Below are 22,905 nucleotides of genomic sequence, written 5' to 3' on the forward strand. Positions count from 1 at the left end.
GAGGGACCAGCTTGTGAAAAGGTCTAGAGCACTGGAAAAACGGATGTAAAGCAATTTGACTAGTGATGAGTGTTGAGCACAACAAAGGAAGCGGGGGAAGCGAAGGAAAAAGAAGGTGGGGGGAGTAAGCAGAGGCCAGGTGTGGGAGAGGGCGGCACAGGACCTTGATCACCCGTGTTCGCATGGTCCCTGGACGGGGCAGGGCGTCCAAGGGGCCGAGCAGAGGCCTGCCCTTTCCAGCTCAGGACGGAAAGAAGGCCGCGCCCTGTGTCAGCTAAGAACCAACCGGAGGGAGGAGACGCGATGAACAGGATGTGTGCGTGAAGGTCTTACTGGGGTGATGGGGGTGTTTGACATCTGATTTGCAGTGATGGCTGCACACTTTGGTCAATTTACTTAAAAAATCATCAAATTGTACCCTTGAAATGAGTGAATTTTATGATATGTAAAATCTCACCCAATAAAGTTATTTTAAAAATCCTTCCCTCCTCTTGATTGTCCCCTGCCCAAAGGGGGCCTGGATCTTTCTGGCCCCTCCTTCCACTCCGTCTCGCTCACTTCCCTTTGCTCCGCCACTGCCTGTGTTCAGCTTGTGAGCACGGCCACATCCATCCCCTTGGACACCCCAGCAGTTCTCTCAGAAGCCAGGCCCGGAGGCGCTGCCCCACTGATGAGGCCCAGAGAGGGGGGGGTGACCATGGGTCTCCGGCCTGCTAACTGTGCTGTCACATAACCGGGGGAGGAGGGGTGTTCATTCCCATTTCTCAGGTGAGAACACCGAGGGCCTGTGACATGGCATGCTCGAGGCTCCATAGGCGGGGGCAGATCTTACACAGCCCCTGCCTGCCTGGACAGCAAGAAGTCATCACTGGAAATGGGGTGTCTACATGTGAGAGCCAGTCTGGCGGCTGCTGGGCTCAGGGGCAGGGTGGTGGGCCAGGTGTGGGAAGCCCAAGGCTGGGTGGGGGTGCTTTCACTCACCACTTCTTGCCGCTGATGTCATACTGCTGCACTGTGTAGCCAAAGAAGGCAGCCTTGGAGCCAGGGATGATGCGTGGCTTCTTGGTGTCCATGTTGAAGGTGTCCGTGAACCCTGGGGCAGGGAGAGGAGTCAGGCTGCTGCCGGTCTGGGCCCCAGGAATACGGGGGGCCCTGGCAGGTCACCTACCTGGGATAGTGTGGGAGGAGTATGTTCCCCTATCCTTGGGGAACCCATCTATTAGGTGGTTGACATAGTCCCTATTTGGGGGCACCCACAGTCTGATGGGAGAAGCCCAGTCCCTGCCTTGGGGGTCCATAATCCAATAGGGGAGGCATTTTTGGGAGACTTGGTCTGAATGGGGAGATCAGTCCCTCCCCCAGAAAATTCTCATTCTCAACAGGGAGGAGATGGCTCCCTTCCTCCATCATGCCTTTCTCCAACTCTGCTTCTTCCAGCTTCTGCTTGCTGGTCTCCTCATCCGATGTGTTCCTCTTTTCCCTCCTCTCCTCCTTCTCTCGCCCTCCTCCTTCTCTCGTCTTTGCTACAGAGTCGGGGGACTGACTTCCCACCTCCCCTCAGGCCTGGCTGCTTAGTGCCATGGCCTGGGCACTGGGACCAAACCAGTCTGCCAAGCTCTGCCGGCTTCAGAGGGGCACTGATTGGCTGGGGCCACTGAGGCAAGGCAGAGTCCCAGCCCCGTGACCTTTCACCCTGGCCCCAAAGTCTTCCCTGTGCCGTGAAGTCACACGTCAGTTTCCCCTGGGGGGAAAGCCTGGCTGTTGGGCCAAATACTTTGCCCCTTTGGCATTCTTGGGCCCAGTTACACGCAATAACAACTCACATCCGTATGGCTGTCTGGGCTTCTGTCATCATTTACCCTCGCAGGACTTGGGGCAGTGAGCAAGCGTCACCCACGTCTGGCAGGGGGGGTTTAGCCCAGTGAGGGTCAGAGTCTGGTCCAGGGCTACATGTGCAGGCCATGCTTGGCCTTGTTACACATCTAAGCTAAGTCTCTGCCCAGGTGTCACTGCTAACAGGACCGCCAAACTTGGCACCCCTGGGGTTTGAGGGGTCGAATCCTACCTACCTCAAGCCCGAACATTCAGATCAATGAAAACCAATCAGCAGAAAATAATTTGACCATTGTGGCCCCTTCCATGTCTAGGGCACTTTGTAAGTTTCAGAGAACATTCACATGTATGTTGCCATCTGATCTCCTCGACAACCCTGTTATGGGGCAGCGAACGGGAAGCCAAGGATCAGAGAGGTGACCTGACCTGCCCAAGGTCCCACAGCCTGTGGGAGAGGAACCCTGAGTCCGAGCCTGTAACCGCCAGCCTCCTCCTGTCCTGCCCTGGCTCTGACCCCTGGGCTGAGCAGTCCAGGGTGACGCCTGGGGCACCTACTTGAGCGGGCCCATCGCACAGAAACTCAGGTTTCTTCCCCATTTCCTTTTTTGCTCAGCAAGTGGAAGCAGTGGCCCAAAGCTCCACCACCAGAGTCACAGAACTGGAGTCCCCAAGGCAAAATGGAAAACCTCACAGGAGGGCTGTTTCCTCCCTTCCCGGTCAGTTGATCATTAGCGCTGCCTGGAGCACTGATTTAAGAAAGATGCTGAGGTCAAGTCTGGGCTCAACGGGCAAGATCAGTGTGGTCAGTGAGCGGAACCTGGGGACATAGGAGAGGACAGAGGCAGCACGAGGCTGTGTAGCTGCCAACCCTGCCTTCATGGTTCCTAACGTGCCACGTGGATTTAGTGTCAGGGCCATCAGGGCGGGTGGGGGAGGAAGAGCAGTTAGCCCATTACTGCCTTAGTTACAGACCGTGAATGGACCTTCCAGCCTGGTTAGCCGCAGGCAGCCTTGGGGAAGGGGACCCTGGTCAGGTGAGCACAGGGGGATGAAGGAGCACACGTCCTGGGTCAGCGAGGGCATGTCACAGGGAGAGACAGCAGTGTCAACTGTGCAAAGCTGGGAGGTGAACAGAGGAACTCACTCTCCAGCTCTGTCCCAGGAACGGACACACAGACACACGCGCACACGCACACATGCACACACACACACGCACGCACACACATGCACAGGCCACGCACAATCCTGGAGTATGGAGCAACACTTGATCTGGCTTGCTGGTGCCGCCTGGAGACACTCCCTGGTGGCGCCTGGTCCTCCCCATCCTGCATCTGACCCCAGCAGAGGGTGGTGGCCCTACACTAGAGGCAGGCTTGCTCAGGCCGTCAGGAAATCCAGACCCACCCTCCATGCCTCCGCCTGTAGCCAGGTGAGAACCAGCGAAGACAAAGCCGTAAATTGTGTCTTTGGGCCTTCCCACTATTCGTGGTTCTTACAACAAACACAGCCAGAAGGATCCTTCCAAGACCTGTCAGATCCCATCACTCCTCAGCTGCACGCCCTCCCTCCAGCCCCTCAGTCCCCCCCCCCCAGTCAAAGCCAAACTCCATGCCCGCAAGGCCTGCATGAGCCCCCTCAGTCCGTCTACCCCTCATTCCCGGTCCTCCCCTCCACCCTCCGCTCCAGCCGCACTGCCCCGCCCCTCCTGCTGATCCTAGACCGGCTCTCTGATCAGCGTCTGGCTGTGCCCTTGCCTGGAACGCTCCTTTCCAGTTATCTGCGAGTCTCTCTTCCCCGTGTCATTAGGGTCTCTGTTTCAATGCCATTTTGTCCATCACCAGGCCTCCCTGTCACTCTTATCCTCTTATCATTCCTTTTCATCTTAGCATCATCACAAAACTCTTACACCTCTGTTTATCTCATGTGGCGAATATTCTGTAAGATTCGGACGCTCCCTCAGGGCCACGAGACACGGCCATCTCCTCCGTGCCTCAAAGACCTTGCTCACAGTTAATGGTCACAGATACTGGTGGACTGAATTGTTAGAGACCAGGACCCGTATTCGGCTGGTCAACGAGGAAGGGGAAAAAGAAAACAATATTTACTGACCATTGATATATTCGAGGCATTTATTCTAGGTATTTAACCACTAATTTTATATTAATTAGTTAAATCTCACACCAACCCTGTGCAATAGATATTGTCATTCCTCTGGGAGGTTGAATAATGTGTCCCAAATCACTCAGCTGGGAGGAGGTTAGCGCAGGGCCATGATCGAGTAGCTTGTGGGGTAATGGATCTCCCTGGGAGATCAGCATACAAAGGACCCACTGGGGGAGAAACATTCTTTGCAGAGAAGGTCTTCCCTCCTGCCTTCAGGTTCTCCCTCCTCTGCCTTTGGGTTCGGTTGAAAGAAGCAAACGGGAGAGAAGGTAGAGGGGCCCTGTGCTCCTTCCTTTACGTAGGGCTCTGTCCAGTCTCCCCTAGAGCTCCTACCCTCAACATCCTGGGGACAGGTTTAGTGAAGTCTGGCCACAAGGAAGAGGACAAAAGCCCTCAGGGCTGGGGCACTAAGTTACAGAGTTCCGGTTTCTTCCCCCAGTTAGCATTTGCTTCTGGCCAAATCAAACCAACCAGAGAGTGGATTTCCTGAAAGTGACGGCAAGTCTGTCGCCCTGACCTCAGCCCGACAAGGTTGCTCCTCTGATGGAGCGTGGCCTTCATGCTTGGGGAATGCACTCCGCGCAGAGTTTCATGAACCCAAATACCAACGAAACAAAACAAAGTTGTTTTTGCTGGGCACCAACAGTCCAGTCGCAGAGACACTGGGGCCGGGGTGGGCAGCCCGCCACTTCTCTACCCTTGATATTGATGACAGAGGGGAAAAACCTCAGTTCCTGGGCTGCCGTCCTGTGGACTGTGCCAAAGTTACATCAGCTGCTGCTCCCTTTCTCAGAATCTTACCCTCTTTTCAAAAGCATCATTGAGTCCCTAGAAGGCACCGAAAGGACAGCGAGGAACTTGAGCATCACTGGAGCCTGTGGTTCTCAAACTCATCACTCCATCACTCCATGTCACCAGGAGGGGCAGTCACAGTCCCAGTGGCTGAGGTGCGCTGGCCAACACTTGTCTAGAGCTACTGTCAAGTCCACAGCCCACAGGGAGGGCTCACTCCAGTTTAAGGAGCATCTGCTGAGAGTCCACAGTGCCCCCCTCTGCCATCCACCACACCTCAGCCGAATAAATAGCTTTCCAGGGATCTTGGGAGAAAGTCAAAATCTCCACATGGCCTCAAGGCCCTCTGAGGCCTCCCTGACCTTGGTGATTTTTCTTTGGCTCCCTGTAGTTCAGGTACCAGGGTCCCCCCTTTTTGCTCCCCACATGAACTTTGCTTCCTCCCACCTCAGGGCCTTTGCACATGCTGTTTCCTCTGCTTAAACATCTCTGATGAACTTCTCATCGCCTTCTAATTGCAACACAAATGTCACATTCTTCCCTCCTCCCTTAGGAAGTCTCCTTAACCCCTGATTGTACCAGGTCTTGCCTAATGATCTCATCACCCCTCCTAACTCACTAACAGGTGACTGGTAACTCCGCCTTTTCTTATCACGTTAGTGATGTGATTATTTGATTACTCCCATCTCCCCACCAGGAGGCTGGCTCCCTGAGGGCAAGATGGGATCTGTTCACTCACTGCCGCATCCAACACTGAGCCAGGGGCTGGCCCCGAACACCTCTGAGGGGAAGCAGGACAGGAAGAGCACAGAGATTCTACCAGCGCGGGTCAGAGGCCCGTGGAAACCACCGAGGAAGTGCCGCGCTGCAACCAGGGCGCTGCAACCAGGGAAGGGAGCGGCGGCCGTGGGCTGGGTGTCAGGAGGCTTCTGGAGGTATGATCCAGCCTTAGGAGCAAAGGGGTAGGTAGGAATTGCCAGTGTGGATGTGGAACCAGGGACAGGAGGAAACCAGCCTGCCTAGGTGGCGTGTCAGGAACTGCCCGGCTCCCCCTCCCCGCCCACCTGCCAGCCTCCAAGAGGACGAGGTACCAAGCACTGTTCCAAATCGATTTAATCCTCACAACAACCTTTTGAAGTAAGTATATGATTATTCTCATTTTACAGGTGAGGAAACTGAGGCACAAAGAAGGAGATACTTTGGGCCAAGGTCACAGAGCTAGGACGTGGCAGGGATGGGCTCTGGGGCCGCGTGGGCCCTGCCCCAGGCTGCCCGCCACCATCAAGCCTTCCTCACCCCAGCTCGCACCCCTTCGGCCGCATAAGTTCCTCCCTGTGTTGGTCTCACTTAGGCTTGTGCTCCCCCCCACACCCCTTCTTTTCAAAATCTCCCCCTTCCCAGGTCCCACACCCTCAGATCCTGCTCGCTGGAGAACTGGTCCTCCGCGGCCTGCAGGAAGACCAGCCCGAGCCGAGGGCCTCGCAGGCCTGGCTGGAGCTCCGAGCGGACAGCAAGGGGGCCTGGGGGCCGGAGTGCGCAGCCCTCAGCCCTGGCTCGTTCTCCGGGCTCAGCTCTCTGCTGCAGACGCACCTGTGTAAGCAAAAGCTTTCGTTTTCCTTGGGGGGTGGGACCTGGGATGGGGTAGGGAGGCTGAAATATTACCCAAACTCTGGTGTTATCTCCCTCTTCCCAGTTTGACTTGGGTCCCAAGAATCTTCAGGTCTAAAAGCAAATCACAGATTGGGGGTGGGGTGGGGGGAAGAGACCATGGCCTAAGCAAAAGAAATGGTAAAGTGGACCTCTTGCTGCTATGGAGGAAAGAAAAAACATTCCAAAGGGAGGCAGGATGAGCTTCAGCGGGACCCGGGCATCGGGCATTGCTGCCCCTCTGCCTGGGCAAATGGCAAAAGGCGGCGGCTCCTGCTGCCACCAGCCGTCTCTCCCTTCCGCCCTGGGCCACTGGTAAAGACGGGCAGGTTTGGGGGCATGGCCCCTGGAACAGGTGCTAGTGACATATGAACGAAGAGACGGGGGGAGGGGAATGTGGTCCTGCCTCATCTGAGTGGCTTCTAGCCAGCTGAGGGAAAAGCCTCCACTGGAGAGGTGTGGTCTCAGCTCAGACTGCCCTCTGACTCTGGGGGGAGGCGGATCCTGCCTCTGGGGGCCTGCTGCCCTCGTAGGAGACCTAGTAACTATGCCTTCCCCTGAAGGCTCAGGAGGGTGAGGGCCCCCGTGGGTGGAGAAAGCATGCAGTCCCTTCCCTGCAGGTAGCTCCTTGGGTGACAGGGAAATCACACTCATCGTGAGCTTTTCTCTGCCTGCACTTCTACTCGCGGAGGGGTTTAGTAAATACCTGTGAAGAGTCGGGGTTAAACCTTACCCCTAGCAGAGTGAATTCCATACATCTCCCCCCCATCCCAAGACTGATCAATGAGAGGACCAGGACTGGATGCGGTTTATCTCTTTATTCCCCCTGTAGGGTTTGGGACACAGTAAAATGTTTCTAATTAAACTAGCAAATTCAGTTCTGCCTACAACAACACAACACTGCTAGGCATCAGGTAGGAGACAGTTACACGCATGAACTCACTGACTCCTTAGGACAGTCCTGTGAGGTGAGTATCAGATGTTCCCTATTTTTGAAGTGAGGAAGAAGAGGCACAGTTTCTGTCACTTGCCTCATGTCACCTAGTAGGTGGCAGAGCTGGGATATGCAATCAGGGTCCCTCTCCAGGTTGCACTGTTAGGCCCAGTCCCTCGCTCCTCTGCATCACACCCTTTGCCACGTGACTTTGCCGTTCCTCCCAGGGGCAGTGTAGTCCTGGCCGGTTGCTCAGCAGTTAGAGCATCAGCCCGAGGACCGAAGGGTCTTGGGTTTGATTCCAGGTCAAGGGCATGTACCTGGGTTGCAGGTTTGATGCCCAGCCCCAGTCAGGGTCGGGTGGGAAGCAACCAATCGATGTGTCTCTCTCTCTCCCTCCCCCTGTCCCCCACACTCTATCTAAAAATAAGTGGAAAAATATCCTTGGGTGGGGATTAGCAAAAAATAAATAAATAAAGGGGCAGAGTAGATCCTCTCCACCCCTACTTGGCTTTGGGCTGGGCCACATGTGGCAGAAATGAAAGTTCTTCACTGAGGTCTTAGGACGCCTTGCCGGTTTCTGCCGGCTCACCTGCACTTCTGACATGCAGGTGGAGGTACTTGCTCAGGTGGCCACGGGTCCCAGGAAGGGTGACAGACGTTTGCAGCAGGGCTGCCCCTCCCGTGAGTCGCACCAGCCACATCCAGCTGAGATCAGCCAACCCCAGGGACACCAGACCAGCAGAGCCTCTCCGTTGAGCTTAGCTTGGGTCAGCCACACCCAGCTGCCCCAGACATGTGAACTAAATAATTACTGTGTCACTCAGATTTGGGGGCATTGTTATAGCATTTGGTAACCGACACAGTCTAACTCTTACCTGATGGACAGTTGGGGAGGAGAAGAAACAATTTCACAGAGTGATCGGACAAAGGCAGAGGAGAAGGGAGACCAGGGATCTGTAGGGACTTGTGGTTTCTGGGATAATAATCCAACATCTGCTCCCCAAGAGCTCGTGGAGAAGCCCGGTGTGAGGCAGGGCTAGGCCTGGACCTTGCCTGTCAGAGAGCAGTATGGCCCAGCCAGCAGGTCACAACCCCTCCTACCTGAGCCACACACCGAGCCTTAGAGCTGAGCTGTCCTGCCTCATCAGGACGCAGAATGGCAGACACAGCACAGACATACGGACAGACCCCCACCAGTGATTCCTGGCCCAGAGGCAGGCTGTGTGCAGCCATGGAGCCTCCGCAGACAGAGGCCCTCCTGTGCCTCATTCTCTCCCCCAGTTCCCAGGGGGCATGGCTCCTGTGCCACATCCCCATCCCAGACATTAACTCCTGGGTCAGAGGTGGTATGCAGCAAATCTGTTATCAGGAAGGGGTAATTTATTAGGATTTTATTCTTAAGAGCCATCAGTGATCTTAGAGAGCAAATGTTCTAGCATGCTCCAAACTTTGTTATTCTGCAGCGAACCCCACGTTTTCAAAAACAAAATCTATACATGAAAAGCAGACACCAAAAGCTGAGTTTGGGATTAGGGACAGGGGACAGTGGCAGCTCTAAGACACTTCCTTAGAACACGAAGTGCCTGGAACATAGTATGAGAACCACTTGATCAGGTTTAAGACCCTTGTTGTAAGTGAGAGAAGGCTGGGAGGAGGGTGGGGATTTGTCCAAGGTAACCAGCTTTTCTTTACATCCATCTTTTTTTTTTTTTTTTTTTATCCTCACCTGAGGACATTTTTCCATTTTTTTGTTCAGGTAGAGTGGGGGGGGGGGGGAGAGGAACAGAGAGAGAGAAACATCGATGTGAAGGGACACACCGAGTGGTTGCCACCCGCACAACCGACCAGGGCCGGGGACAAATTGCAACCTACATCCATCTTTATTCATCCCAGCCTCTATAGTCCTTCCACTTGATAACTATCTGTTAGAGTCTCTGATGCTCCAGGTTCCATGCTGGGAAGTCGGGACAACAGTTGGATAAGACATGACTTATGGTCTTCAGAATCTACACGCACGTGGCACGCATGAGCCAAGAGGCATGTTTGCAAACCACTGGAGCTGGAAGTAAAGCTGAGAGAAGGCTGCTCCAGGGTGGGGTAATCTGGGTTCTAATCTCAACTTTGTCACTAACTTGGCCATGTGTCCATGGAGAGTCATGATGCCTCTCCAGATGGGGCCTCAGGTTCCTCATCTGTAAAACGAGAGGGTTCAAGCTCTCTGGCATGAGGCCCAGCCCCAGCACACAGGTCCTCTTGGGCAAACTCACAGCCAGCTTCCAGTTGTCGGCATGCAAGCATCTGTCTTGAGTCTCTACAAACAGTTTAGAATTGGAGGCCAAGCTAAGTGGAGGAATGAAAACTCATCTTAACGTTGGTTGGAGCCAAACATTAGGAAGGGAACTCTCCGGGCGACAATGATCATATTTTGCATTCCTGAGCCAAAAGGAAGGATGTAACGCTCTGCTTTATCCAGGTCAGGCTCCCTCTCGCGTTGCTTGGACCACAAAGAACTGGCCCCAGGGACCTCCTTCCCTGACTGCGGCTCTAGGCACACCCAGATATCAGAGGGACTGAGGTTTTGGTGGGGGTCCAGGCAATGTGGTCACCTTTCCAAGAAAGCCCAGCTCTGCCCTGGGGCTGAATTGCGCTACTAAGACCTCAGCAAGATTGAGAGCAAGTGGGCGGAGCACCACGGTTCCCTCCAGACCACTCTTACTCAAAACATTGTGGACACCAGCCTGTGTGCACAGACTCCTTGATACATGGCTATGTGGCCTTAGAATGACAGAAACTTCTCTCTCCCTAGAATCTTTTAGGAACAGAAGTGATGATCCCCTCAGTGGGGAGAAATGGCTGGAGTACCATCACCAAGGTCAAAGGCCAGAGGATGAACTCCTGACTTTAGGACGGCTGGTTCTGGGATGCAGAAAAGGGGACATGGGAATGTCATGCCCATTCTTGAGAGCTAGGACTGCTAGGGCAGAACAAAGCTGGGAGTCAGGAGACCTGGATTTTCCCCTGGGTGGGATTTTCCCACCATTAGGACTGGTGGAACCTTGAACAAGATAGTTTTTCTCTTCGGACCTCAGTTTACCCTTTAGAAAATGAGGAGGCTGGACCAGGTGGTCTAAAGACCTTCCCAGTCAGGGTGCCCTGGGACTCTGTGTCCTTGTCTTTTGGTTTCATTTCCAAATCCATCTCCCTTGGGAGGGGAGGGGCAGACAGATGGCCACTGGCCCTGCAAGTATTAGATTGGCTTCAGGACTGAGGCCATTCCCTCCACCCCGCCGGCACCAGGGTCCAGCTTCAGGACACTCAGGAAAGTGACTGTGACACCCTCCTGCTTGCCCCCAGAGGCTCAGCATTCAGCCGGAACCGCCCCCTGCTAGAACTGGGGGCTGTGATGCCAGTTCCCACCCTCAGGCCCCGAGGCCCCCCCGATGCTTTACAGCAAACTTGCCCAAACTTCAGTCTCCCCAGGAGAGGGACAGTCCCTCCTCTTTACTCTTGCAAAAGACCACCCTGTTTTCTAGCTCCTCTAATCAACTCATCAGCATCTTATTTCTTTACAAAATGACTACCCTCTGGATGTCAGTTCATGTCCCTCTGCTAACGGGTCATTATCTCACTACCGTTTTCTCTGAAAGAACCACCACGGAGCCCTGGCCGGTTTGGCTCAGCAGTTGCAGCACTGGCCCGCCGACCGAAGGATCGCAGGTTCGATTCTCAGTCAAGGGCAGGTACCTGGGGTGCAGGTTTGATAGTGTGGGAGGCAACCAGTCGATGTGTCTCTCTTGCGCTGATGTTTCTCTCTCTTCCTCTGCCTCCCTTCCACTCCATCTAAAAAATCGGTGGAAAAATATCCTAGGGTGGGAATGAACAACAGAAACTCCACGGAGTCCATCCTGCTTTACATTCATCAGCCACTGAGACCAGTAGCCAACCACCATCTTCCTTTTCTTGCCCCTGTTGGCAGAACTGTGTGTCCAGAGGATTCCCGGACTCTTGGCTCCCCCGGCCTTGTGCAGGTCAGAGCACGGCTGGCCGGGTGTGTATGTGCGTGTGTGTGTGCGCCTGTGTGTGTGCATGTGTGGCCAAAGCGTTGGCCAGAGTGGACAGGATGGGAGGGGCAGCCACAGGAGGAGTCAGAGGCTGGAGAGGGTTAGGGGACAGAGGTGCCTTCCACCTGAAGGACCAGCTGTACCGTCTGACGGCAAAGGGAAGGGAGAGGGAACTCGTGCGGAGGCTTCTGCGGAAAGGCGTGGCCCTCCCCAGGGCATGAGCACATCCCTCCTTCTTTGGGAATGTCTCAGGAAAGTGAGCTCATTGGGAGCCAGTGCGTCCCCAGCCCACACCCCGAGCTGCTCGGAGCGGGCCAGCTGCTGCTTCGTGGGTGCCGGTGGCCAGGGGTCCACCTTCCCCGGAGAAGCCCCAGAACTATATGACCGCTTCTCGCCCAAGGTTAGTGCGTGAGAAAGGACACCTCGGAGCCGGAAAGCTCCCTCGTGAGCACGACAGGGCGGTTGTGTCACTAGAGGAGCGAGGCTCGGCTCCGCGCGCTGAGGCGGAGGAAGCCCACGCACGTGCGCGGAGCCGCTCCTCGGGAGACAGTGTCACAGTCGCTGTCGCCAGGTTTCACGGCAGCCTCGACCCCACTGTCTGCCGCAGGAACACTGCCTCCCCCTCCCCCTTGCTCTCAGTTTCCCGACCTCTCCGCCTTCTAGCGTTGGCCCGCATTCTGCACCTCCCGCGGGCAGGGCCCAGTGGCTGTCCCTGCCCATCCTCGGCCCCTGCCTGCCTGCCCCGCCTCCTGACACCCCTCTCATCTGGGGTGCAGAGTCCAGGGGCAGGGCCCATGCCATGTCCTGCCACTGCACACCCCTGGGGACACCAAGGGCCGGCTGGGGCCTCTGTCACCAGGGGACATGGAGGCTGAGGAAGGGTACCGGCCATGACAAGGTCTTCTGGTTGGTGGAACACAGAGCAGGATCAGCCCTCGCAGCCCCAGGCAGCCAGGGCTCTGACTCCACTCCTTCTCCAAACCTCCCGGGGATCCAGGAGCCTCGGGACAGCATTTCATTTTATCATAACAAGGGACTAGGGCTTTTTATCTCCACTGAAAAGGACAGGACACAGAGGCTCCGAGACGGACTTGCCCATGGCCCAGGTCAGGGCCCTGTCCTGTCTGCTTCCAGGCAACATGTCCTTGCCCCCTTTCCAGCGACCCCTCCAGGCCGGCTGTGTCTGTGACAGGGAAGCCAGGCAGATCAGACCCTCTGCTCAGGCCCAAGGACGGCCCCCAGCTGGACCGGGAATGGCCAGCTCGGTCTGGGTAGACCCCAGCTAACCTGTTGGGGAAAGCAAGGGCTGCCCTTCTAATATTTTGAAAAGAAATCAGATGTTTGCCAATGTGCTGGTTAAGCAGATGTCTAGTTCATGAAAAACAGGCCTCAAAATTAAAAACAGAACACAGCAAGTCGAAATGTGCTGTCATTAACATTGTTTTTGCTCCCAGCCTTGGACAGCCATCCATGCCTTCAGAGAACATATGGATCACCTCCTCCAGAAATAAGACAATTTTATGAAAGCCAGTGTATTTTTCTGCTTTGCGTCATTTACCTTTTTCCCAAGGAGGGAAAGTGATCAAATGGACCTCGTTCCTTAAGCTTTTAAGAGCTTCCATGAAGGATATAAAAACATACCAATATCAATATGATGAATCTCTGTGTTGTAAGTTCATTTAATGTGCAATCAAGTCTTGATCAACTAGACCCCACCCCACCCCCAAGCCCAGACCGCAAGCTGTGTGGAAAACTGGATTAAAAAGACGCAACCCCACACGTACACCTATAGGACCTGGCTGAGCACGCCAGCCTTGACTGCTGCCTTCCTCCACTCACCTCCAGTGGCCCAGGCTCCCGAGGACCCAGGTCCCAGCCCAGCCAGCCCGGACCTGCCCCCCAAGCCCTACGGTCAACGCCCAGCTGCCCAGAGAACATGTTCTCTTCGGTGCCTCCTAGCATCCCACATACATAGGACCAAATAGGCACCCTAGGTTTCCCTTCCATTCTGGCTTTGCCCAAGTCTTCCTGCCTCAGGACTCAGCATTACCACCCACCCGACGGCTCAAGTCAGAAGCGCGCAAGTCATTCCCCAAGATTCCCCTTCACTTCTACAAAGCCTGCGGGTTCTAACCCTTCAGCTCATCTCAGATGTGCCCATTCTTCTCTGTTTCTTCTCACAGCACCCAGACCAAGTCGTTTTCATCCTTTTGTGCCCGGACTTTTGAAAGAGCCTTCTAACTGGTCCTTCAGTTCTGTGTCTGCGCAGCTCCAAGGTCTGCTTCTCACAGCAACCAGAGTGATCTAAAAATCCCAATCAGATCCTGACACTTTTTTCCTTCACACACTCTGGGGTCCTACCACTGCATTGAGGGTCGATTCCAGACCCTTCCCCAGGCCCACCAGGCCCTGCCAGATCTACCTGCTCCTGTGCCATCATCTTCATCCAACCTCCAGCCACACTCCCTTTCTCCCTTGTCCTCACACCCTCTGAGCTCTTCCCCCTCCAGGCCCTTTGCCCGGAGTACTCTTTCCCCAGATCTTTGCTCAGCCCCTTCTCAACCTCCCATTCTCATGTGCTGGATTTGGAGAAATCTCCCCTTACTGTGCTGTGGAGAACTCATTATTCTCCCTCAAAGCATCGTCATTATTTCTTTTACAATGAAAGATAATTACAGATGGTTACAAGTTACTTGCTCACTTGGACACTGTCTCCTCTCCACAGAGCCAACTGTGTGCAACCTTCCCATTCAGTGATGTCATCTTGGTTCCTGAAAATTAACCATGTTGGGAGGATTTATACCATGGTAATCGGCAAATGCTACAAATAAGGACACCCCCCCCCCCCCCATCCCAAGAGCCAGAATGGGTTGTTAAACATTTACCAGAACTCTGGAAGGGACTGTCTCTGTCCATCTCCCTACTTTACCCTCAGCATCCAGGACAATGCCTAGCACAAAATAGGTGCTCAATGTGTACTTGTTAAGAGACAGAAAACACACACACACACACACACACACACACACCCCAAAACTGACTAGAAGCATTTGGGCCTCCAGAGCCTCACACACTAGCCTGCCAACAAGGAGTTGAAGGGATTGCAGTACTCTAGCCTCAGGAAGGGAAGGAAGTTAGAATTCTGACTTTGGCTTCAGAAGCCCTGGTTCTAATCCCAGCATGGCTTCTGACTTGTTTTATGACTTAAGACCAGTTTCTTCCTCTTCCTGGCTGTTTCCTTAACTATAAAAGGATGCTGGACTAGATGCTCTGTATCCAAGTCCCGAGGAAGATTTAATGAAGCCCCTGTACGCACACTGTCACCACTTTCTTTATCTGCGGCTCCTGGGGTCACCCTGGAGCACACGCCGCGGAGGGTGCTGTTCGTGCTGTCGCTGACCGAGCTGTGCGGTGCACAGCCTGCATTGCTGTACGTGGCAGCTTCCCACTCTGACCCTGGCCACTGGCCATTTCAAAGGGCACTGAATTGGACAGTGAGTCCCTCCCTTTCCTGACATACTAACCAGCTCAAAGAGCTCAGACAGTTTGGTTTTGGTTTTCCAACTCCTAAGATTATTTTCTGCTTGTCATGGGTGTGTGGATCAAGAGCCCTGTGCACCCGGGGTTAGCCCCAGCCCAGGGAGTGTTTGGGCAAAGTGAGAGCGAGACAAGGCTCAGCACATGCAATTTGTGGGAGGGCTTTCCCTCGGAGGAGAGGAAGTGGGGCGGTGAGGACCCGGAGAACTGCCGTGCCTGTCTGCCCTGGTGTTTGAATGCACACTAAAATAGGAATTGTGGGGGCCCTTCCCTTCCAAGCCTACAGGGCCCGCCCTGCAGTGGATACACCCACACACATCTGAACAGTTATCTGGCTGCACAGAGCGCAACAGAGATCCACCAGAACCCAAGTTAAGCTGGATGCTATTGGCTAGGCTTGGTGGGGAAGGAGGACACTGGGTAGAGGATGTATTTTGGTTCCCTGAGGGCTATGCAGAAACTCTTTGGTTTTTGGTGTATGGCAGCTACTCATGCTTTCAAAACTATCCCAAATCTCCACTGCCAATTTTAGGTCTTTAGAAGAGTCAAGGGCTCATGACTCCATCTGTCTTTGTTGGAAAACAAAGGCTTGCCTTGTGAGGTGGTAAGCTCTCTGTCATTATAGGAATGCAAGCCAAGGATAGCCCCTTGTCTAGGATGTCAGGTTCCAAGTTCCTTCTCCCAGGTACTTGGTACTGAGGCCTCTCAAGAGGCCCCTGAGGTCCAGGACACCTCATGGACCTGAGGATGAGGAAGAGCCAACTGTGCACTGGGTCTACCCATGTGCTACATGAAATTATTTCAAAACAGAGCCTGTTGTGAACTTCTTTCTCATGTTATGTGTGCTTTGTAGTAAGAGTCTAGGTCCTGGCTCAGGAAATATTCATGAAAGCTTAGCCCCAAAGAGCTTTTGGAATCAGGAAGGCCAAACATTTATTTTAGAAGCGACTGAATGAAAGTTTTAAGAGGATACATGACTCACTCAAATTTAGTATCGGAGCCTGAACTTGACCCAGAGGTTGTCATCTGCAGCCCAGGGCATTTTTGTTACCCTAGACTTGAAGGGTCCAGTCAGTGAAAGATGTCACCAAGCCCCAGGCTTTGGTTTCCACACCTGTAACATTCAGAATTGGCCAAGATTGATCCATTTGGGCTAACCCATGGCTGGTTTCAAGCAGCCATTCCTAAAAAAAAAAATCAATAAGGGGTGGAGTAGGTCTAATATTCTATCAGCCACGGACTTCCCTGTGTGAATTAATTTATAGCTATTTTACCGCCCAACAGGCTGAGCAGAGCCAGGTTCGGAATAAGAGGGGATGCTCATATGAACCTTGTTGGGCTCAGGCTCAGTCTCTCTACCTGTATAATGAGTTTCTTGTCATTTCCCAAGCCACCAGGGCAGATTCTGGTCTGGTAGGTCCCAGGGATTAGACCATAACCTGGGGTCTCCTGTTCAGCCCCTGCCATCTTCTCTGGCCCCTGCCAACTCCTTCGAAGGTACTACATGACATGGCCATGTTTTCAGGAACATGGATATGTCTGAATCACTATCCTTTTGAGGGAAATGAGGCATTTGAAACTCTGCTCCTTGCCTCTTGTTTCCTGGGAAGTCCCATTATCTACCTAGGTGGGCACTGTGTAAAACCAAGCCTTCCCCATGTCTCCTGTGTTTCTGGTCACAGTCAACAACACTGAACAGCCTAGGGCCCGCCGGGCTCGCCTGGGCTGCCTGCTATGACCCGATGGCCCCGTTCAAAGCTTTTTTCCCTTCAAGAGCCCCTCCCCGCTCCCAGCGGCCCTCCTTGCCCTGTCCAGCTGCACCTGTCACTGGCTTCTTCTTGTCTGGAGAGAAAGCCAGAAGGTCAGGACTGAACATGTGCCCACCCAGGGGAAGGACGTCTCAAGAAAGGTGACTGGAGAGAGGGTGACGCTAATCTCAAAGGGGTTAATTCGTGATACTGCAGGCTGTTGCGGGCCAGGCTGGGCTGTGATGTTCTTTGATTAATTAATTTTCCACCCGTATTTATGACTAGCTTACTCTGGCTGGCACTGCTCTGGACCCTGGGATACATAAGTACATACAACGTACAAGAATCTTCACTCTCGTGGTTACATTCTGTTGGAGGTGAATAAACAAGGTGAATAAATACACAGGTAATAATGCCAATGAGAAATACCTCAACGAGCCTGAAGCAGAGGGAGACTGGCATTTTAGTTAGGGGTGTCAGAAAGGCCCCAGGAGATGGTGATGCTGGAGTACAGACCTGAAGGGGGTGAGAGAGTCTATTTGGCGAAGAGCGTTCCAGGCAGAAGGAACACAAAGGCAAAGCCCAAGGTGGCTGATGTGTTTGAAGAACATTCCGGAAACTGTGGGTGGAACAGAAGGAACACGTGGGGGAGGAGGGGAGGATGAGGTCAGGAAGGCAGAGGGAGCCAGATCACACAGGACCTCTTATTCAGAGTAGGAAGGGGAGTCCTCGGGGGTTTGGAGCAGAGGAAGGCAGGACATGATCTGGCCTACATTCCAGCAGCATCCCTCTGGCTCCTGGTGGAAGATCCTCCAGGGGACAAGGGCAGATGCAGCGAGCGCAGTTAGTGACTGTTGCCACAGCCATAGGAGACTTTCTGGGTGCCCCCATGGTGGCCCTCAGACCCTGCCTGCCTCCTGGTCAGAGTCCTGCAGGCCGAGCAGAGGTGGGAGCCGGATGGCAGACAGAGCTTTCGCATCGAGGATGCTGTGGGGCCAGTGGACCGACAGGCTGAGGGGGTGGGGTGCGGGGACTAGTTTTAAGATGTGCCGGAACACAGGCAGATCCACACTGAAAAGAGCAGAAACCATCTTGGCGACAAGTTGGAGGCATTCAGAAGGACCGGCGGGGCCTCCGGCTGCGCCTGCCAGGCCTCTGCCCCCGGCTGGCCTCAGCATCAGCAGCAAGCACATTCCACAGCTGCGGGCTTGTGGTCTGGCCTGGCCCTCGCACTGGTTTCTTCTGCTCTGAAAGGCTTTTAAAACCAGAACCTGGGTTTTCTTTCAGACGGGGGCATGAATCACTGCCTCGGAGCCTGGGAAGGGGATGAGGGACGGGAGGCCCCGTGCTCGTGCTCCCTCTCACTCAGGCCTGCGTGTCACCAAGGCGCGAACATGTGACGGGCTCACTTCTAAGCTTTGGCCAACATTCCCAGCTGCCCGAGGGCCCCCCACCTGCCCCAGGAACCCTGCAAAGCGGACATGTCCAGACTGACTCAACGTCCCCTCAAACATCCTCGTCCTCGGGTCAGTGGCACCGCCTCCCAGCCACCTTTCCCTGGTGACCGGGCCCTGTTCCATTCTGCTCCTCAGTGTCACTTCTCCTTCAGCTGGTCTCTTGCCGGGCTCCCTGCAGCGCCTGCTTCATCATTCCACCTGTTCCCAAGTGTTGTCCTGTGGCATCCACCCCCCCATCCTTGAGCTCTTCAAAACACAGATTAGAACATGCCCATACCCTCCCTCAAAAACCTTCAATGGCTCCCCATCTGTTAAAGCCAAATGCCTTGCCCAGCTGGAGTGGATCAGCTGGTCGAGCGTCGTCCTGTGCACCAAAAGGTTGACGGTTCGATTCCCGGTCAGGGCATAGACCTGGGTTGCAGTTTTGATTCCCGGTCAGGGTACATACAGAAGGAAACAGATCAATGTTCTCTCTCACATCGATGTTTCTCTCTCTCCCTTTCTCTTTCTAAGCATGTCCTCAGGTGAGGGTTGAAAAATAAATAAATCAATAAATCCAAATGCCTTAATTGGCATTTGGGTCCTTTGGGCCCACTGTTCCTTCTGGCAGTTCCCCATGGCACATACTCCACATCCTGCCAAGCAAACATCAGGCTGTTTGCCCAGATATAGTCTCTACCCTTCCTGCACTTAACAAATAATCTCTTTCTCATCTCTCAAATCCCAGCGTGTTTTATCTGTAGCTCTCACAGCTTTTTTTATCCTCACCCGAGGACATCTTTCCATTTTTTGTACAGATAGAGTGGGAGGGAGAGAGAGGAACAGAGAGAGAGAAACATCGACGTGAAAGGGACACATCGAGTGGCCACCACCCGCACGACCAACCAGGGCCGGGGACAAACTGCAACCGAGGTACGTGCCCTTAGCGGGAACCGAACCCGGGTCTCTCCAGACCACAGGCCGACGCTCTAACCGCTGAGCCAAACCGGCCAGGGCTCTCACAGCTTTTATCACTCCCCCCACTCCCTTGTATAAGAGTTATTTATCCAAGGATCTTCTCTCCTACTAAACCACAAACTCTTTAAAGGACAGGACTTATCTCTTATCTTTTATGTCCCAGAGCACCTAGCACAGGGCCTGGCTCATACAGTCTCTTGTATTGGGACCTCCTGGGGGGGGGGGGGGAGGGTGCATGTGCAAAGAAATTTAAGGAATTTATCTCGCTCTTAAATATCTGTCTACTTGGATAGACAGTTCTTACATTCACTCAACACATTTAATTGAGCACCTACTATGTCTGACACTGTGAAAGCTGGGGGCACAGAGGCCAACAGTTGTGACTTCCGCTCTCAGTACAGTGGGGGAAGATGTTCAGGCAACTCTAATACTGGCTGGTGGGTAAAGTACAGGGTATCCTGAGATCACACAAGTGGGGCTTCAGGGTCTGGTTAAGGGGGTCAAGTGAGGCTTTCAGGAAGAAGTAGTGCCAAGTGGGGACCTGAAGGATAAGTGTGAGGTAGCCAGGGGAAAAAAGGCAGAATGGGACCCAGGAAACAAGATGAGTGAAGGCTAGAGAAAGCAGGTGTGTTTGAGAAGCTAAGATGCTCAGTCTGGTGGGGGTACCGCAGGGGGGTGCAGATGCCATTAGTGCTCTAGAGGTGAGTCCTGAGTGTAGGCCAGGGCACCCTTCAGGGTCTGGTCAGCTCTATTAAAGAGTCTGGACTTAACCTAATGGCAATTGAGGGTTTTAAGGAGGGGAGCGACTATGCAACGCAGTCTGTGTTTTAGCCTCACTCTGGCATCTACTAGAAAGGTCTGGATGGATTGGGACTAGAGGCACAATGACACCTGAGTTTGGGCTGGGGACTCAGAGAATTCCCAGGACTCTCCTGCTCTGCCCCCAGGCCATCCTCCTCTCTTTCTGCGACAGAGCACCCCTTCCCTACCCCTCAGGAACTCCCTTCACCTGAACACTCACAACAGCTTCAGCAGGGCCCAGAATCACAGGGTTGGAAGGACTCTAATGGGCTTCGTCCAGCCCCTGCTGGCCACCTGCTTCCCTCAACCTCCTGTGCTGCTCCACCTGTCCGGGGGCAGTTCTGACCCGAATCCTCGGCCATATCAGTTCCTGTAGCCCCTCTTTGTCTTTCCTGTCTCCTACTTGGGACCACACAGTGATCAATAGCTTATGGCCTTGGGGCGGGGGGTGGGGTGGGCACAGACTGGGTCACCAACGAATAACCCATCAACTACCAACTTTTACTCCCAAATTCCACCTCGCACTCAGCCTCTCAAATCTGACTCCAAGTTGTGTCTCCATCCCAGCTGGGCGACGAATCCTGGGCAGCTTCAGGCTGGGGAGGACCAGACAAACCGAGTCTGGAGAACTGGCAATATCTTGGCTTCGCCCCTGATCATCGTGTGACCCTGAGCAAATCATCTCCCTTCCCTGGACCATGTTTTCTCTTTTGCTCAGCTGGGGATTAGGTTTAGATTCCATCGGTGATTCTCAGCCTCCGCTGCCCGTTAGAATTACTGGAGGGCTTTAAAAAAGTACCAGTGCTGGGCTCCACCATGGAGAGGGATAACGTGGCCTGGGGTGGGGCCTGGGCAGAGGTTTTGTTTTACACCTTCGTTCTCTGTTCATCACTGGATTTGTTGATGTCGCAATTCCACGACAGACCAAGAGGGGAAGCCGAGGTGGGCAGGAACCTGAGGAGGGACACCTTACTTAGAAGTGCTAGCCCAGCAGGACCACAGCAGTACAAATACCTGCAGCTGCAGAATGACCAGTAACTTTGATTTCTTTTGGTCACCAAGGTGACTATTCTAGAGCCCAGTGTCAAATGCTAGAAGGTTCCCCCCAAACTTCTCGAAGTGGTCTTGAGGCAGTAAGTGGAGACAGGAGCATCTTTTGAATTCTGTGCGCCTTTGGCACTGCTCTGTGGACACCCCTGCATCTACGGACAGCAGCACTTTGCACGAGCCCTGCAGTCTGTGTGTGATCTGCGTCCTCTCTCCCCGACTGTGCTCCTTGAGGCTGAGGCTGTGGAACCCCCAGAACCTGACGGTGCCTGGGGTGGTGGGCGTTCAGTGCATATTGGCCCAATGGACCAGCCACTCAGTTTCTTTATCTGTAAAGTGAGATCATGGCCTGTGGGGACACCCACGTGAGCAGGGCCAGTTGCTCAGGGCCCCACACTCAGAAGGGTCTCCGCTTGGTTTAAAACTCTCCTGTGGCCTTCTTGAAATTCTTAATAATTTTTAAACGAGGAGCCCTGTGTTTTCATTTTGCACCGGGTCCCATGGATTACGTAGCTGGTTCTGCATGTGTGGAAACTGGTGCGAATAAACTCAGAGAAGAGCTCTGTGAATTATTTATGGGACTTTATGATTGCCACCAGTCACTGAATATCAGTGGCTATGAAAGAGCAGTTCCAGTAGAAGGAGGGGAGGTGATGGTCTGAAGGCCTGGGATGGGCCAGGTTGAGAGAGAAAATAGTGGGCACTGGGGACACTCCCAGAGGTCTACAGAGAATGATGATTTTTGTCCTAACTGCTTGTCACAGATGTAGAAAATATACCATTAGAACTTCATTCCTTTGGCTGAACCATTGCTTTCTCCTTAAGTTCTCTGATGGATTCAAATTGGGTTCCTAATGTCCCTTTGGCCAGAAGACCTGCACCTGAGTTCCCAGTGATGTTAGGAAAATCACAGGAAATAATTCAACCTTTAAGAGCCTCAGTTTCCCCATCTATCTAAAGCCCAAAGCAGCTTTGGCAGGGCCTCTGGTCTCACCTGGCCTATCCTGACTGATAGAATAAACACATGGGAGTGCTCTTTGCAGACTGTCAGGAACTGCACCCACTTGTTAATTTCATGATTTTTCCATGGACTTCTTGAGGCCCAGTTCTCCCAATCTGCAAAGAAATAGGCTGTAGAAACCTTCAGGGTCAGGATTTCTGGCAGCCTGACCCAGCTGAGTGATGCTGCTGGGGAAAGAAAGCCGTTAGCCCTAGCTGCGGAGGCAGGAACACTTCTCTGTGTCATCCTGTTTGGAATCCCAGAGCACGTTGCTATAGCAAGTTGCCTAACTCGCCCCACATGCCACGTGGAAAAACCTCTGTCTGCTTTAGACCAGCATCACCCAAGCCACAGACTGGCTTCTTCTGTGTCATAGGATAAGGCTGTCATCATCCACAAGGGCCAGGGTAGGACACACCTGACTAATGCACCATGCCAGACAGGTCCCCCTGCCTCAATTATTTTGTCTGCTGTCTGGGCCTGGTGTCTGAAGTTCCACCATTAGCCCTTCATTCCTTTGGCTCAAGGCACAGCCCAGTTAATATACAAACCCCTTTGGGTAGGGCACATGAAGTTCTCATCACTCATTATGCTGTTCAGCATGAATTAACTCATTAGGCCTGGAGCTCAGAGAAAGTTTTGATTAGGGGGATGAGAGCAGAGGTGGTAAGGGGGGAGAGGAACACCCAGCCTGGACCATGAGCATGGCTGGAGGGGAAGCCCTGGGGCAGAGCGGTCCAGAGTACTGGGCACTTGGAGGCAGGTGGTAGAGCCCCACTTGGCCCTGAACCAGGAAGCAAGTGACAGAGAGAGGCTCCCATGTTAGGAGGCACCATGTGAGGACCACTTTCCACCAAGGCAGCACCTTGACTGAGAAATCACTGTCTGGCTGAGTCTGCAGAGGGAGTTGCCACCCCTGGGCTGGCAC

General features: G+C 53.7%; 1 protein-coding gene across 1 annotated transcript in view; it reads right to left on the reverse strand.

The window, feature by feature from the left end:
- Positions 1–22,905, reverse strand: part of ITGA11 (integrin subunit alpha 11) — a 122,602-nt gene that overhangs the window by 94,393 nt on the left and 5,304 nt on the right. Inside the window, exon 2 of the mRNA XM_036269899.1 lies at positions 982–1,093. Within this exon, the coding sequence (XP_036125792.1) occupies positions 982–1,093 (112 nt within the window). The remainder of the gene's footprint in view (positions 1–981; positions 1,094–22,905) is intronic.

Source organism: Molossus molossus, unplaced genomic scaffold (genome assembly GCF_014108415.1).
Source record: "Molossus molossus isolate mMolMol1 unplaced genomic scaffold, mMolMol1.p scaffold_m16_p_1, whole genome shotgun sequence".
In the NCBI taxonomy this organism is placed as follows: Eukaryota; Metazoa; Chordata; class Mammalia; order Chiroptera; family Molossidae; genus Molossus; species Molossus molossus.